We start from the raw sequence: 16649 nt of genomic DNA on the forward strand, positions 1-16649 counted from the left end.
TCCAAAATGGGATAGTATTGTACATGTAACGTTATGCCCCCTTGTGAGTTAATAGTATTGCATGCTGTAGCAGGCTATATAAAGAGGAAGACCTCCATTGACGATTCAGTTCGTTGTAACACCTCGTCTGGACAGGTCACCGTCCTTAGTTAGTTAGTTAACGTTAGCTAGTTCATTATCACAAAAGAGAGAACTGCTCTAGATTGGAAACTTACGTTAATGAGTGTAAAGCCATGTTGGCTTTATGGAAACGATATACAATATATGGGAAAGAATATAGTTGAGGGAAATAATCCAAACCTAGTTGTGCCTAGTTAGGACATAACGTTAGCTAGCTAGATAACGGTACTGTACTGTAGCTCATACAACGCCGACGGTCGAACCCGGCTTTCTAATATTTACGGTAATTAACTATAGTAACGTTATGGAAGATATTCACAGAAAACCATCATTGTCTTCGTTATTCATTATTAGTATGTTATATTATTATAATAAATTATTTCGAGACATATTCAGAGCCAAACATCAACCCAACTTAACCTTTTTAACTTGTTGTCGCATCCAAACTTGTCACCATCGTTTTCAGTTGTAATTGCGAAGTTCCCGGAAGAAGTCCAGCAACAACGGAGGTTCCTCGATGAACCCACCTTCTAACAAGTTCTTTGAAGAACCTTTTGGGGCTGTTTTTCATTGACCAAGAACCCTACGGTTCTTAGGGGATCTGAGAACAACTCCAGTTGAACCCTTCATTTTTAGAGTTGTAGTCGGCTCTATTTACTCTCAGATTCAAAACATGCTGATTAGCATCAACGATCAAGTCAGCTGCTGCTGCTCCAATACAGTATGAGGTGAGACGGTGAACTGATGTTGAACTGGGCAGTCAGCTGCTAGTTATTCTAGTCTTCTAGTGAGGTGTCAAAACAACAGGAAATCACTCTAGACACAGTTCCTCTGAAGTAGATCACTGGTTCCCTGAATTGGTCCAAGCTCCTTTGGCCTGTCTGCCGAGAGGGTGTGTCTAGAGCTAGTCTGGAGATAAATCAGACCCAGCCTGAACTGTGTGATGTAGTAGGGAGTTGTAGTTTCTCATGAGATAAATTAGATCCAGACTGAACTGTGTGATGTAGTAGAGAGTTGTAGTTTCTCTAGAGATAAATCAGATCCAGACTGAACTGTGTGATGTAGTAGGGAGTTGTAGTTTCTCTAGAGATAAATCAGACCCAGACTGAACTGTGTGATGTAGTAGGGAGTTGTAGTTTCCAACATGCCTATATTCAACATATTTTAGCGCATAAAACGTAATTAACTACAATGACCATAATCCATTGCCTTGTCTGTGTTTCTTTTACACCTGCTATGTAAGAGAGACCGAAGAATGCACAATGGTCATTGCAATCTGGTATCCTTGGGACATCCCAATCCTAACCATTTTAAATGTCAACTTTAATGGGCTAGGGACGTCCCAAAGATGTATCTCTACCTGAAAATACATGATCTAAGTGATTGATTGTTGGTATTCAGCAGTCATAAAGCCTTATTTACTTTAATGAACTACAAAAATAGTGATTTTGTCAGAGCACAGACAGCAGCTCTACACTTTATTGACTGACTGATCCATTCATCCTTCCATCCCTCCTCAGCCTTCCTCTCCTCTGAAGACCCAGTGAGGGTGGAGCTCAGTCAGAGAGCTGTTGAGGGACTGGTTAGGAAGAACACTTCTACAGCCAGAGGTGAGAGGTCACACATGGTTTAGATGGTAAATATTTGTGTCCCCTTAACGGTTCGTCACGTCAGCATAAGGGAATATGTTCCATCATCTATGTTTATTTACATGAGTATATTGGTGTAATTTCTCACCCCTTTTGGCTGTATGAAAGTTAATTTCCTCTCAGACACACACATTTGTTCTTTGATATTATGATGGTCATTTGTGTAGAATGTACTTTTCCCCACTCATTCACGTTGCTTATTTATATTCAGTGGCCTGACTGTGTCCAGACTGTCAAAGGCCCATCCTGTTAGATCTGAACCTAATGGAGCTTGGAGTGATCGGATGACAGAAATCACATTTAGGTGCCAGGTGTAACTGAGGCCATAGATGCTCCATATCCATTACTTGTAATGTTTTATATAATATGACTAAATGTGATTATTTCTGTGTTGCAGGGGGAGTCAAGAAATGGAACGGCAAGGCCACAGAATATGACATAAGCAGAGCTGTGGGAGACCACCTCAAGCCCCTGGTAGAGCCGGGGGTGGTGTTTACCACTCCACCAGCAGAGCTGTGGGAGACCACCTCAAGCCCCTGGTAGAGCCGGGGGTGGTGTTTACCACTCCACCACACCTTCAGCAGGCTGGAAAAGTGATACTGTTTTTCATACTAAGATGGACCAAGAGTCTGTTGATATTTTCAAATCAAGCTTTATTTATACAGCACATGTCAGACATGGATGCAACACAATGGCTTCACAGGAAAAAACTAAGAAAATAAACAGAAATATTTAGTACACAACAAACATAAGAGGATAAAAAACAGAAGAATAACAACTGAAAGAGTAATGAACATTGCAAGGAAATGCCATTGATTAAAATATAAACAATATGATGCTATATCCAACCCAACCCAAAATATAAGCTTGTTTTTTAGGAGGGGTTCTGAAAGACACTATGGGGGTGTCCACTGAAAGTTGACTAGCAACAACAACTAGGACCTAAAACACACCCACCATGAGACCCACTAAATCTGCCCAAGAAGAGGAAAACAAAAGAAAAAACCCACACCAAACTTAAAGACAGGAAGCAAACCAAAAAGGTGGAGCAACTAAAGGTGTTGACTCTCCACATCTATCAAGACAACTGGAGCACTGGGCCAGACGCTCTTAAATAGAACCTGGACCAGCTCAGGTGAAACACCTTCCCACTAACGAGATGGACAAGCCAGCACAGGTGTAACACATACTGACTAACGAGGTGACACCAATCAGTACTCCCAAGACACATTTCAGTTGAATGCATTCAGTTGTACAATCAATCAAATGTATTTATAAAGCCCTTCTTACATCAGCTGATGTCACAGAGTACTGTACAGAAACCCAGCCTAAAACCCCAAACAGCAAGCAATGCAGGTGTAGAAGCACGGTGACTAGGAAAAACTCCCTAGAAAGACCAGAACCTAGGAAGAAACCTAGAGAGGAACCAGGCTATGAGGGGTGGCCAGTCCTCTTCTGGCTGTGCCGGGTGGAGATTATAACAGAACATGGCCAAGATGTTCCAATGTTCATAAATAACCAGCAGGGTCAAATAATAATAATCACAGTGGTTGTCGAGGGTGCAACAGATCTGCACCTCAGGAGTAAATGTCAGTTGGCTTTTCATAGCCAATCATTCAGAGTATCTCCACAACTTCCATTTCACATAATCATCTACAATGCTTCACCTTCTACAATATAAACATGGTGTCTACTGGCTGTCAACAATTAAAAACAAGAAAAAACACATTTCTAAATAATAATATACAATCGTATTATTTTTTTCTCCTTTTTCTTTCTATAGAATCCTAGAACTCACGAGCTTCTAGAACTCTCGTCTTCCTAAAACTCACTATGTTCTAGAACTCTCGTCTTCCTAGAACTCACTATCTTCTAGAACTCTCGTCTTCCTAAAACTCACTATCTTCTAGAACTCTCGTCTTCCTAAAACCCACTAGCTTCTAGAACTCTCGTCCCCTTAGAACGAGCCCAAACAAAACAAAACTCAAATCAAATAGTATTAGTCACGTGCCGGATACAACACTGGAACTCTTACTTACGAGCCCCCAACAGTGCAGTTTAAAAAAAAATACAGAAAAGAATAAGAGATAAAACTAATATCCAACACAGAAAAACGTGTCAAAATAAATTGTGACCATGGTAACTCACTGGCTAAATGCAAAACACAAATCTATTTGACTGCCCACCCTTGAGACAAATAACAACCAAGTTGTCCTTACCACGGACATGTCTGATTTCAAGAGGAAACTCCTGCGATATCCGTAGTAACTTTTCACCTCACCGCGGAGCTTCTCTCTCTTTTCAGGGTTCACTAGATAGGCATGTTGTTGGATATAAAAGCAGGGTAACAATGTCAATATAAATGTACCCAAAAATGTCAAGTTGGTTGCATGAATAACTATGATTACTAAATGATACATAAATTGTAAATATGAAATATCAAAACCAAATGTTCACCCCTTTGTTAATATGTATTGGCAATACTTCACTTAATGGTGAGGCATGGAATAATAAAACATGTATATTTTGTCAGGCTGAATGTTTGAATATATGAGGTGATTTGAGTCATGCTTCTTCAGTAGTGGAATAAAGACAATTAGCACTTGAATGTTGTCAAGAAATACTGGAGTGATGTAAGATTGTTAATAAAATTGATTATCGGCTGCAAGTACGTTGAAATTAAGCTGTTTTCAAGTCATTGAAAAAAATCGACCAGAAAAGACATAAACTTTCACTTTCAACGGAACATATATTGGATGTTGGGCATAGTCTTCTTTTCAACGTCTTTTCAATTACATTTTGCTAAATGGGAATAGTGCAATGTCAAAACACAGTTTTAACGTGTCCAAATCAATAACCAATATGCAGAAACAGTTTGGGATATATTGAAAACCTAAACATTTTGGAGTCTTTCATTGTGATTCCAGAGGGTCACCAACGTGGTAAACAGCTAGCTACATTGTGATTCCAGTGGGTCACCAACGCGGTAAACAGCTAGCTACATTGTGATTCCAGTGGGTCACCAACGTGGTAAACAGCTAGCTACATTGTGATTCCAGTGGGTCACCAACGCGGTAAACAGCTAGCTACATTGTGATTCCAGTGGGTCACCAACGTGGTAAACAGCTAGCTACATTGTGATTCCAGTGGGTCACCAACGTGGTAAACAGCTAGCTACATTGTGATTCCAGTGGGTCACCAACGTGGTAAACAGCTAGCTACATTGTGATTCCAGAGGGTCACCAACGTGGTAAACAGCTAGCTACATTGTGATTCCAGTAGGTCACCAACGCGGTAAACAGCTAGCTACATTGTGATTCCAGTAGGTCACCAACGCGGTAAACAGCTAGCTACATTGTGATTCCAGTGGGTCACCAACGTGGTAAACAGCTAGCTACATTGTGATTCAAGTGGGTCACCAACATGGTAAGTGTAACACAACTCTTTTTTGTTAGTCACTTTTTGTTAAATCACATAAATAATAACTCTTTCAATTCAGAGCCTGGATTTTTTCCCTGAGGCTAAAATCAATTGAACAGGGGGCAAACATTTAGGGTTCTACATTGACATTCATTAAAATACTCCTACTACAATGTTAAAATAATCTACATTGTGACATTATTTAATTATTTCATTGATATCATGAAAAAACTCCTTCATGTATTTTCTGATGTTTGATCAGAGATCTTTTACCAGAGTATCTCTTCCCACATTGATCACAGCTATAAGGTTTCTCTCCTGTGTGTGTTCTCTGGTGTAATGTCAGCTGGCTAGATTGACCAAAACTCTTCCCACATTGACCACAGCTATAAAGTTTCTCTCCTGTGTGTGTTCTCTGGTGTGCAGTCAGCTGGCAAGATTGACCAAAACTCTTCCCACATTGATCACAGCTATAAGGTTTCTCTCCTGTGTGTGTTCTCTGGTGTACAGTCAGAGAGCCAGATGTAATAAAACTCTTCCCACATTGACCACAGCTAAAGGGTTTTTCTCCTGTGTGTATTCTCTGGTGTACTGTGAGCTGGTCAGATTTAACAAAACTCTTCCCACATTGATCACAGCTATAAAGTTCATCTCCTGTGTGTGTTCTCTGGTGTAAAGTCAGATAGCCAGAAGTAGTAAAACTCTTCCCACATTGATCACAGCTATAAGGTTTCTCTCCTGTGTGTGTTCTCTGGTGCACTGTCAGATAGCCAGAAGTAGTAAAACTCTTCCCACATTGATCACAGCTATACGGTTTCTCTCCTGTGTGTGTTCTCTGGTGCACTGTCAGATCACTAGATTGACAAAAACTCTTCCCACATTGATCACAGCTATAAGGTTTCTCTCCTGTGTGTGTTCTCTGGTGCACTGTCAGATAGCCAGAAGTAGTAAAACTCTTCCCACATTGATCACAGCTATAAGGTTTCTCTCCTGTGTGTGTTCTCTGGTGTATAGTCAGATTGCTTGATGTAACAAAACTCTTCCCACATTGATCACAGCTATAAGGTTTCTCTCCTGTGTGTGTTCTCTGGTGTATAGTCAGATTGCTAGATGTAACAAAACTCTTCCCACATTGATCACAGCTATAAGGTTTATCTCCTGTGTGTATTCTCTGGTGTACTGTCAGAGAGCCAGATTTAGTAAAACTCTTCCCACATTGATCACAGCTATAAGGTTTCTCCACTATGTGGATTCTCTGATGAATTTTAATGCCTGATGAGGTGAATCTCTTCCCACAGTCAGAGCAGCAGTGAGTTCTCTTCCCTGTGGATCTCTGCAGGTGTTTATTGAGGCGTTCTGATCTGGAGAGACTCTTCTCTGCCTCGTCAGCATCATGAGGTTGTTGAGGCGCCCCAGAGGATCCACGATAGTCCCGTATCTCTCCTGTGTGAACAACAAAGTCAGATGATTAAAGGCCCACAACAGTGGAAATCCACTGTAAAAGGTGATGCCAACAGCGTAGCCATGATGTTGTACAACAATTGACGTCTGTAATGAATGTTAAAATTATTTGACAATTGTCTTAAAATGAGCAAGAATAGTCATATTTTAGTAGTAACATCAATGATTGTAGACTCGAAATAAGTTATTCATGTTGTTGAAACTCTAAGCAGTGTGCCAGACGACTTTTGGTCTCCAATATAGGCCCCTTTCTGTGTTTAATAAAATTGCGGCACAAGGGCGATGCGCACACAATTTGATTGCAGAAACACCTCCCTGCTAATGAGGAAACCGATAGTAATGGATGTAGTATATCTGCTAATGAGGAAACCACAAGTTATGGATGTAGTATATCTGCCTGGAGCAAAAATGGTGAGCAAAGCTTTTAGTTTTTCACAATGTATTCTGAATGTGAATGGGGGAAAACTCAGGGGAGTAACCTCTATTTCCAGGTTGATTATGAGTACACTTCACACTACTTTTGGATTATAATTGTAAGGCTAGTTTTAATGTCCTGCTTAATATAAATGTTTGCTACAGTATTAAGAATTATGTGTAATTATTGAAGAACCGCGTTAATGACAGTATACATTTGGGTGTTGCTAATAAAGTTAAGATTTCTTTGTTGTTCAACTTTATTTAACCAGGTAGGCCAGTCGAGAACAAGTTCTCATTTACAACTGCGACCTGGCCAAGATAAAGCAAAGCAGTGCGACAAAAAAACAACAGTTACATACACTTAGGATAAACAAACGTACAGTCAATAACACAATAGAAAGTCTATATACAGTGTGTGCAAATGGAGTAAGGAGGTAAGGCAATAAATAGGCCATAGTAGTGAAGTAATTACAAATTAACACTGGAGTGATAGATGTGCAGATGATGATGTGCAAGTAGAAATACTGGTGTGAGCAAAAGAGCAAAAAAAGTTTAAAAAACATGGGGATGAGGTAGGCAATTGGATGGGCTATTTACAGATGGGCTGTGTACAGCTGCAGCGATCGGTAAGCAGCGATCGGTAAGCTGCTCAGATAGCTGATGCTTAAAGTTAGTGAGGGAGAGTCTCCAGCTTCAGTGATTTTTTCAATTCCTTCCAGTCATTGGCAGCAGAGAACTGGAAGGAAAGGCGGCCAAAATAGGTGTTGGCTTTGGGGATGACCAGTGAGATATACTTCCTGGAGCACGTGCTACAGGTGGGTGTTGCTATGGTGACCAGTGAGCTGAGTTAAGGCGGAGCTTTACCTAGCAAAGACTTATAGATGACCTGGAGCCAGTGGGTTTGGAGACGAATATGTAGCGAGGGCCAGCCGACGAGAGCAGTGGTATATAGGGATATGGTGACAAAACGGATGGCACTGTGATAGACTGCATCCAGTTTACTGTGTAGATTGTTGGAGGCTATTTTGAAAATGACATCACTGAAGTCAAGGATCGGTAGGATAGTCAGTTTTACGAGGGTATGTTCGGCAGAGTGAGTGAAGGAGGCTTTGTTGCAAAATAGGAAGCCAAATCTAGATTTAATTTTGGATTGGAAATGCTTAATATGAGTCTGGAAGGAGAGTTTACAGTCTAGCCAGACACCTAGGTATTTATAGTTGTCCACATATTCTAAGTCAGAACCGTCCAGAGTAGTCATGCTGGACGGACGGGTACGGGCAGCGATCGGTTGAAGGGCATACATTTAGTTTTACTAGCGTTTAAGAGCAGTTGGAGGCCACGGAAGGAGTGTTGTATGGCATTGAAGGTCGTTTGGAGGTTTGTTAACCTTTATGGGATAGGGGGCATCATTTTCACTTTTGGATGAATAGCGTGCCCAGAGTGAACTGCCTCCTACTCTGTCCCAGATGCTAATCAATCAATCAATCAAGTTTATTTTATATAGCCCTTTGTACATCAGCTAATATCTCGAAGTGCTGTACAGAAACCCAGCCTAAAACCCCAAACAGCAAGCAATGCAGGTGTAGAAGCACGGTGGCTAGGAAAAACTCCCTAGAAAGGCCAAAACCTAGGAAGAAACCTAGAGAGGAACCAGGCTATGAGGGGTGGACAGTCCTCTTCTGGCTGTGCCGGGTGGAGATTATAACAGATTATAACAGAACATGGCCAAGATGTTCAAAATGTTCATAAGTGACAAGCATGGTCAAATAATAATCAGGAATAAATGTCAGTTGGCTTTTCATAGCCGATCATTAAGAGTTGAAAACAGCAGGTCTGGGACAGGTAGGGGTTCCATAACCGCAGGCAGAACAGTTGAAACTGGAATAGCAGCAAAGCCAGGTGGATACCCCCGGACAGGGCCAAACAGGAAGGATATAACCCCACCCACTTTGCCAAAGCACAGCCCCCGCACCACTAGAGGGATATCTTCAACCACCAACTTACAATCCTGAGACAAGGCCAAGTATAGCCCACAAAGATCTCCACCACAGCACAAACCAAGTGGGGGCGCCCCCCAATAATATATGCATATTATTATTAGTATTGGATAGAAAACACTCATATGTCCAAATAGCCACTTGTTGTTAGCGTGTTCAGCCCAGTAATCCATCTTCATGAGGCGCAGGCACTTCGTCCAGACAAAAACTCGAGAAGTTCCGTTACACTCCTTTAGAAACATGTCAAACGATGTATGGAATCAATCTTTAGGATGTTTTTAACATAAAACATCAATAATGTTCCAACCGGAGAATTCCTTTGTCTGAAGAAAAGCACTGGAACTAGAGGTAACTCTGTCGGGAGCGCGCGTCATGAGACCAAGGCACTCTGCCAGACCACTGACTCAAAGAGGTCTCATGAGCCCCTCCTTTATAGTAGAAGCCTCATTCAAGTTTCTAAAGACGGTTGACATCTAGTGGAAGCCGTAGGAGGTTCAACTTTATCCATATCTCAATGTGTATTCGGTAAGCCAAGCTTTAAAAAACTACAAACCTCAGATTTCCCACTTCCTGGTTGGATTTGTCTCAGGTTTTCGCCTGCCATATGAGTTCTGTTATACTCACAGACATCATTCAAACAGTTTTAGAAACTTCAGAGTGTTTTCTATCCAATACTAGTAATAATATGCATATATTAGCATCTGGGACAGAGTAGCAGGCAGTTTACTCTGGGCACCTTATTCATCCAAGCTACTCAATACTGCCCTCCTGTCACCAAGAAGTTAAGTGTCCAAAGTGTCCAAAGAAGGGCCAGATGTATACAGAATGGTGTCGTCTGCATAAAGGTGGATCAAGGAATACCCCGCAGCAAGAGCAACATCGTTGATATATACAGAGAAAAGAGTTGGCCCGAGAATTGAACCCTGTGGTACCCCCATAGAGACTGCCAGAAGTCCATACAACAGGCCCTCCGATTTGACACACTGAACTCTGTCTAAGAAGTAGTTGGTGAACCAGGCGAGTCAGTCATTTGAGAAACTAAGGCTGTTGAGTCTGCCGATAAGAATACGGTGATTGACAGAGTCGAAATCCTTGGCCAGGTTGATGAAGACAGCGACACAGTATTGTCTTTTATCAATGGCGGTTATGATATCGTTTAGTACCTTGAGCGTGGCTGAACAAAATAAACAAAATGGAGAACCGTGATTAATGAACAGTCCAGCAGGCATCAGCTATGTAGCCAGGTGATCATAGGGTCCAGTGAACAGCAATATATGAACTAGGGAAGCCGTTAGGTAGTCATTACTATGCTAGCCGGGAGATGCGCCTGGCTCGAGGCTAACTGGTGCTAGCGTCGGGACAAGGGCATTAGCCACTATAGTGAGTCCGGTGCAAAGGTCCAGAGCTTACGGCAGGAATCCGGTGATGTAGTGGCTTCTAGTCGTGTTAGTGAAGAGTCTGGGAGACATCAGCTGTGTAGCCGAGTGATCATAGGGTCCACTAAGCAGGCCGGGAGATGGGCCTGGCTCAAAGCTAGCTTAGGGGCTGGGCCACTCGGTAGCAGCTAGCCAGCTGCGATTATCCGGTGTAATGGTCCAGAGCTTACGGCAGGAATACGGTGATGTAATGGAGACAAACAGTCCGATATGCTCAGGGTTGATATCGCGCTGTGCAGACTGACAGATATTATCCAGGCTAAAAGCGGCTGGTGTCTGAGCTAAAAAGGTAAAGGCCTTTAGCAGTGGCTAACAATGACTAAATAGCTAGTAGCTAATTAGCCGGTTAGCTTCTGATGGCTAGCTTCTGATGGAGGTTCTAGCTATAAGGTCTAAAAAAAGAAAATAGCAGATCCGCATCATAATGGGTGAGGCGGGTTGCCGTCTTGGATTACAAGATGACTCTGTTAAAAACCATTGGATTTAGCAAACTCTGAAATGATTTTGTGTTTCTGTGCCCATGAAAACTGTTTTCCCAGAGTAACACAAGGAGCCACTAAATGATACATAGTTCGAGTGCATTTCAGAATATAACAAAACTGTCCGACAGCAAGATCCCGTATTTAAGTTGAAGTTCATCATATGACAAGCGTAACGTTATGACTATAACTACTGTTCCCTGAAGGAGGGAAACTAGGTACAACATACTATCATATCCACGCCTCGCTGGAAGCCCCGCCTTCCACAGGTGATGAGCGTGAGGTTTGGATTTAATCCTTCAATTTAATACCGCTCTTCACCGACCCAGGAAGGGGTGGGGCCAATTAGGTGTTATACCTCGTTTCCTTCCTTCAGGGAAGTGTAATTATAATCAAAGTTACACTCCCTTTCAGTTGGTCAACTTCGGTAGAACATACTATGGGGAAATACAATCATTCCCCAACCGACCCAAACGAATACTAAATGAAACAGCCCATGGCAGATCACCCAGACCTGACCCCGCAAGATGCGTCAGTTTTGTCAATTTTTGTCAATTTATTCATTGTCTTTTGTTTGAAACACTCCTGTCAGTGTTGAGTAAGGACGCACACCTGATTACACATATAGAAGTAGGACTAGTCAACCTGGACTGAGCACAAATGTAGGCCTATAAATGTGCCTATTTGGGGATGTCTGATAGTATTCTGATTGTCTTAACGCACCACCAATGAGTTGTGGAGATTCTCAACAAAAAAAAATATTCAGCTTCTCCAACTAATTTTTTCTTCACCTCAAACAGCAGGTAAACAAAGTCTTATTAGAATCCATTACGAATGACAATAGTTGCTCAAAGTATTTGTAAATTATTTCCAGCTCTCGCTCTTTCGATAACCACTCAGCATTAAAGGGAAAAATGTAATGCTCTGATCCAGTGGAAATGTTATAAAATACCTGATTACTTCTTATCCTTTGCACAAATAGACGACAGCTGTGTCTGTCCAGAACTCACTGGCGCAGGAAACTGAGGGCCCAGAATATTTTATACAATGTTGCAAGTTTCGGAGGACCCAGTTGATAGTTGATAGAATGTTTCAAGTTCGTTGTTGACAGGCCATGTGCAGCCAATGTGATTTATAGGATATTTATTTTTAATCTGGATATTTTCTACCTGCAGGCTGCAAATATTTTTGTTTGTTGGTTTCATGTAGGCTATTTTTACATAGTTGGCAATGGCAATAAAAGCCTATTACCAGAAACTATAGGAGCATAACGACTGCTGGTGTAGTCTATTACCAGAAACTATAGGAGCATAACGACTGCTGGTGTAATCTATTACCAGAAACTATAGGAGCATAACGACTGCTGGTGTAGCCTATTACCAAAAACTATAGGAGCATAACGACTGCAGGTGTAGCCTATTACCAGAAACTATAGGAGCATAACGACTGCTGGTGTAGCCTATTACCAGAAACTATAGGAGCATAACGACTGCTGGTGTAGCATATTACCAGAAACTATAGGAGCATAACGACTGCAGGTGTAGCCTATTACCAGAAACTATAGGAGCATAACGACTGCAGGTGTAGCCTATTACCAGAAACTATAGGAGCATAACGACTGCTGGTGTAGCCTATTACCAGAAACTATAGGAGCATAACGACTGCTGGTGTAATCTATTACCAGAAACTGTAGGAGCATAACGACTGCAGGTGTAGCCTATTACCAGAAACTGTAAGAGCATAACGACTGCTGGTGTAGCCTATTACCAGAAACTATAGGAGCATAACGACTGCTGGTGTAGCCTATTACCAGAAACTATAGGAGCATAACATCAGAATTTACGAAGGCCAGCAGCAGCGGGAGGAGTAGGCTAAAGAAGAAGTTTTTCTGATGGTTAGAATATCTTGTTTCAGAGGGATGTCATCAATAGCCCATAATGACAAAGTGAAAACAGGTAAAAAAACAGAAATACCTTATTTTCATAAGTATTCAGACCCTTTGCTATGAGACTCAAAATTGCTTTCAGGTGCATCTTGTTTCCATTAATCATCCTTGAGATGTATCTACAACTTGTTCAGAGTCCACCTGTGGTAAATTCAATTGATTGGATATGATTTGGAAGGCACACCTGTCTATATAAGGTCCCACAGTTGACAGTGCATGTCAGAGAAAAAAACAAGCAATGAGGTCGAAGGAATTGTCCGTAGAGCTCTAAGACAGGATTATGTCGAGGCACAGATCTGGGGAAGGGTACCAAAACAATTCTGCAGCATTGAAGGTCCCCAAGAACACAGTGGCCTCCATCATTTTTAAATGTAATACTCTTCCTAGTCACCTGGCCAAACTGGGCTATTGGGGGAGAAGGGCCTTGGTCAGGGAGGTGACCAAAAACCTGATGGTCACTCTGACAGCGCTCCAGAGTTCCTCTGTGGAGATGGGAGAACTTTTCAGAAGGACAACCATCTCTGCAGCACTCCAACAATCAGGCCTTTATGGTAGAGATCAGACGGAAGCCACTCCTCAGTAAAAGACACATGACAGCCTGCTTGGAGTTTGCCAAAAGGAACCCAAAGGATGGATGGAATGGAAAAGGTCGCCGACTGCTGGTGTAGCTTATTACCAGAAACTATAGGAGCATAACATCAAAATGTACGAAGGCCAGCAGCAGCGGGAGGAGTAGGAAGAGTTTTTTTATGATGGTTAGGCTATCTTGATCTCTGGCTCCCGAGTCATTTGTGTGTCTTAATTATTTGATCAAACAGCGTGCTTAAAGCATCAGACCAGTTCAGAACATATAGTTGATTTAATTAAAACACATGGGGTGTGTCTATATATGGAAAAATACACATATAACATTTCTACCAATCGGTTGGTAGAAAGAAAAGATGACTCTTGGTTGACCCAAGATTTTTTTAGTTGGGGCCCTAGTGCATTCATTAAGTTCAGACCGCTTCCCTTTCTACACATTTTGTTACGTTACTTATTCTAAATTAGATTTTTTTTAAAGAATTAAATGAAAATGTTAAAATGTTTTAGAAATGCTTGAGACTCAAATAAATCGATTAATCATGGTTTCAGGATATACAGTGTTTGTTTACATTTACTTATAAACATTGGAGTAAAAAAAACTCATATTTTGGGTTCTGATGGGGTACGACAGTTGAACTAAGCTCATGAGGCATTTATAAGTGAATTCTTAAAGAAACAATGGGTACATATCATTAATGTATAAGTCCCAAAATGGATGTAACAACTACTGATTGCCCCTTTAAGACTACATATTGGGCTAATCTAATAGGAGATATTGAGGACTACAGTATTTCAGGCATTGTCATTGGATGCATTTGATGAATTGTTAACGTTTTGTTGATGGTCCACTCTTGATGTTCTACACGTTACAGTGTAGCTTCAGCCATTTCTACAGAACAACATTAAAGTGTAGAACCCCTTTACTGCATATTGGTTCAACGACTACAGAGACGGTACTTACTGGGGTTAAACGGATCTCCAACCTCCTCTTCTTCCTCCAATGTGACAGTAATCTCCCCCTCCTCCTCTTTCACACCAATAACTGCGTCCTCCTCTTTCACATCCTTCTCCTCTTCTTTTACTGTAACATCCTCCTCCTCTTTCACTCTGAACGCCTCTTCCTCTTCTTTCACTGAAACGGCTTTCTCTTCTTGTTTCACTGTAACAGCCTCTTCTTCCTTAGCCTCACCCACTACTTCTTGTTTTACTGTGACATCCTCCTCTTCTTCCTTCTCCTCTTTCACGACAATGTTCAGCCCCAGAGCTTCATTCTCCGTCCAACAGACCTCTTCTTTAACAAGAGGGGAGTAGTTTAGGGAGCTCATGTTCAGGGATGTTAGCTAGCTAGCTATCCTTAGCGACTAGGCTAGTGCTAACTTAACCAGCCAGCTACTATAGCTGACTAATACAAAATAACGTAATATTAAATTAAATAGGATAACAAGTAGATACGACAGAAGTGTGTCGAAAACACAGTAGCTAATATACACCGAAAGCGTATAAATAGCTTGAATCTTTCGGCTATGTTGGCTAGCAAGCTACCGAGGTGGTTGACGAGCTGTTTATGAAGAACCGTCCACTAGATTATACGTCACGCTGGCAGCGTCGCCTGAAAGACGCACTTCGCCGTCTGCTGAATGGAGGGGAAACGCAGTTGAGGATCATATTTTATTTTCAGACAAAGATTATTTTAAATGGATATAATTAAATAATACCATTACATTGAGACATACAAAGACAGGAATGTGTTGATTGATTAGTGCGAATATTTTTTTTTTACCACAGCATATTTAAGGCTGTTTCATTAAGTTATTCTACATCTAAATTAGCAGCTAGCTACTGTAGGTCCATACTGCTCCTACATGGTGTAACAATACATCATGTAGATGTATATAATGAACAGACTAGGTCTATACTGCGCCTACATGGTGTAACAATACATAATGTAGATGTATATAATGAACAGACTAGGTCTATACTGCTCCTACATGGTGTAACAATACATAATGTAGATGTATATAATGAACAGACTAGGTCTATACTGCTCCTACATGGTGTAACAATACATAATGTAGATGTATATAATGAACAGACTAGGTCTATACTGCTCCTACATGGTGTAACAATACATAATGTAGATGTATATAATGAACAGACTAGGTCTATACTGCTCCTACATGGTGTAACAATACATGTAGATGTATATAATGAACAGACTAGGTCTATACTGCTCCTACATGGTGTAACAATACATAATGTAGATGTATATAATGAACAGACTAGGTCTATACTGCTCCTACATGGTGTAACAATACATAATGTAGATGTATATAATGAACAGACTAGGTCTATACTGCTCCTACATGGTGTAACAATACATAATGTAGATGTATATAATGAACAGACTAGGTCTATACTGCTCCTACATGGTGTAACAATACATGTAGATGTATATAATGAACAGACTAGGTCTATACTGCTCCTACATGGTGTAACAATACATAATGTAGATGTATATAATGAACAGACTAGGTCTATACTGCTCCTACATGGTGTAACAATACATAATGTAGATGTATATAATGAACAGACTAGGTCTATACTGCTCCTACATGGTGTAACAATACATAATGTAGATGTATATAATGAACAGACTAGGTCTATACTGCTCCTACATGGTGTAACAATACATCATATAGATGTATATAATGAACAGACTAGGTCCATACTGCTCCTACATGGTGTAACAATACATCATGTAGATGTATATAATGAACAGACTAGGTCTATACTGCTCCTACATGGTGTAACAATACATCATATAGATGTATATAATGAACAGACTAGGTCCATACTGCTCCTACATGGTGTAACAATATTTTAAAATTAAAATAATAAATAAACAATAAAAAATGATAGTTGGGAGTGTTGGGAGTGTTGAGTGTGTTGATATAACGGTAATATTGTCAAAATCCCACTTTTAACAACCATCAGAATTGGTTGAAAAAAAGTTATGCCCGAGTGGCCCAGCGATCTAAGGTACTAGATCACAGTGTTAGAGGTGTCACTATAGACCCGAGTGGTTTAGCAGTCTAAGGTACTAGATCACAGTGTTAGAGGTGTCACTATAGACCCGAGTG

At 41.0% G+C, this 16649-nt stretch overlaps 4 protein-coding genes across 5 annotated transcripts in view; 2 read left to right on the forward strand and 2 right to left on the reverse strand.

Moving 5' to 3' along the window:
* The window catches only part of LOC139552291 (zinc finger protein 420-like), a 36699-nt gene extending 21627 nt beyond the window's left edge, over positions 1-15072 (reverse strand). Inside the window, exons 1-2 of the mRNA XM_071363882.1 lie at positions 14471-15072; positions 5413-6632 (exon numbers count right to left, since the gene is read on the reverse strand). Of these exons, the coding sequence (XP_071219983.1) occupies positions 5413-6632; positions 14471-14834 (1584 nt within the window). The 5' untranslated portion in view covers positions 14835-15072. The remainder of the gene's footprint in view (positions 1-5412; positions 6633-14470) is intronic.
* Positions 1-16649, forward strand: part of LOC139548391 (zinc finger protein ZFP2-like) — a 315038-nt gene that overhangs the window by 171382 nt on the left and 127007 nt on the right. The window lies entirely within an intron of this gene.
* LOC139548509 (zinc finger protein 180-like) overlaps positions 1-16649 on the forward strand; it is a 284664-nt gene that overhangs the window by 155816 nt on the left and 112199 nt on the right. The window lies entirely within an intron of this gene.
* LOC139548897 (zinc finger protein 180-like) overlaps positions 1-16649 on the reverse strand; it is a 324124-nt gene that overhangs the window by 132645 nt on the left and 174830 nt on the right. The window lies entirely within an intron of this gene.

This window comes from Salvelinus alpinus, chromosome 2 (genome assembly GCF_045679555.1).
Source record: "Salvelinus alpinus chromosome 2, SLU_Salpinus.1, whole genome shotgun sequence".
NCBI lineage: Eukaryota > Metazoa > Chordata > Actinopteri > Salmoniformes > Salmonidae > Salvelinus > Salvelinus alpinus.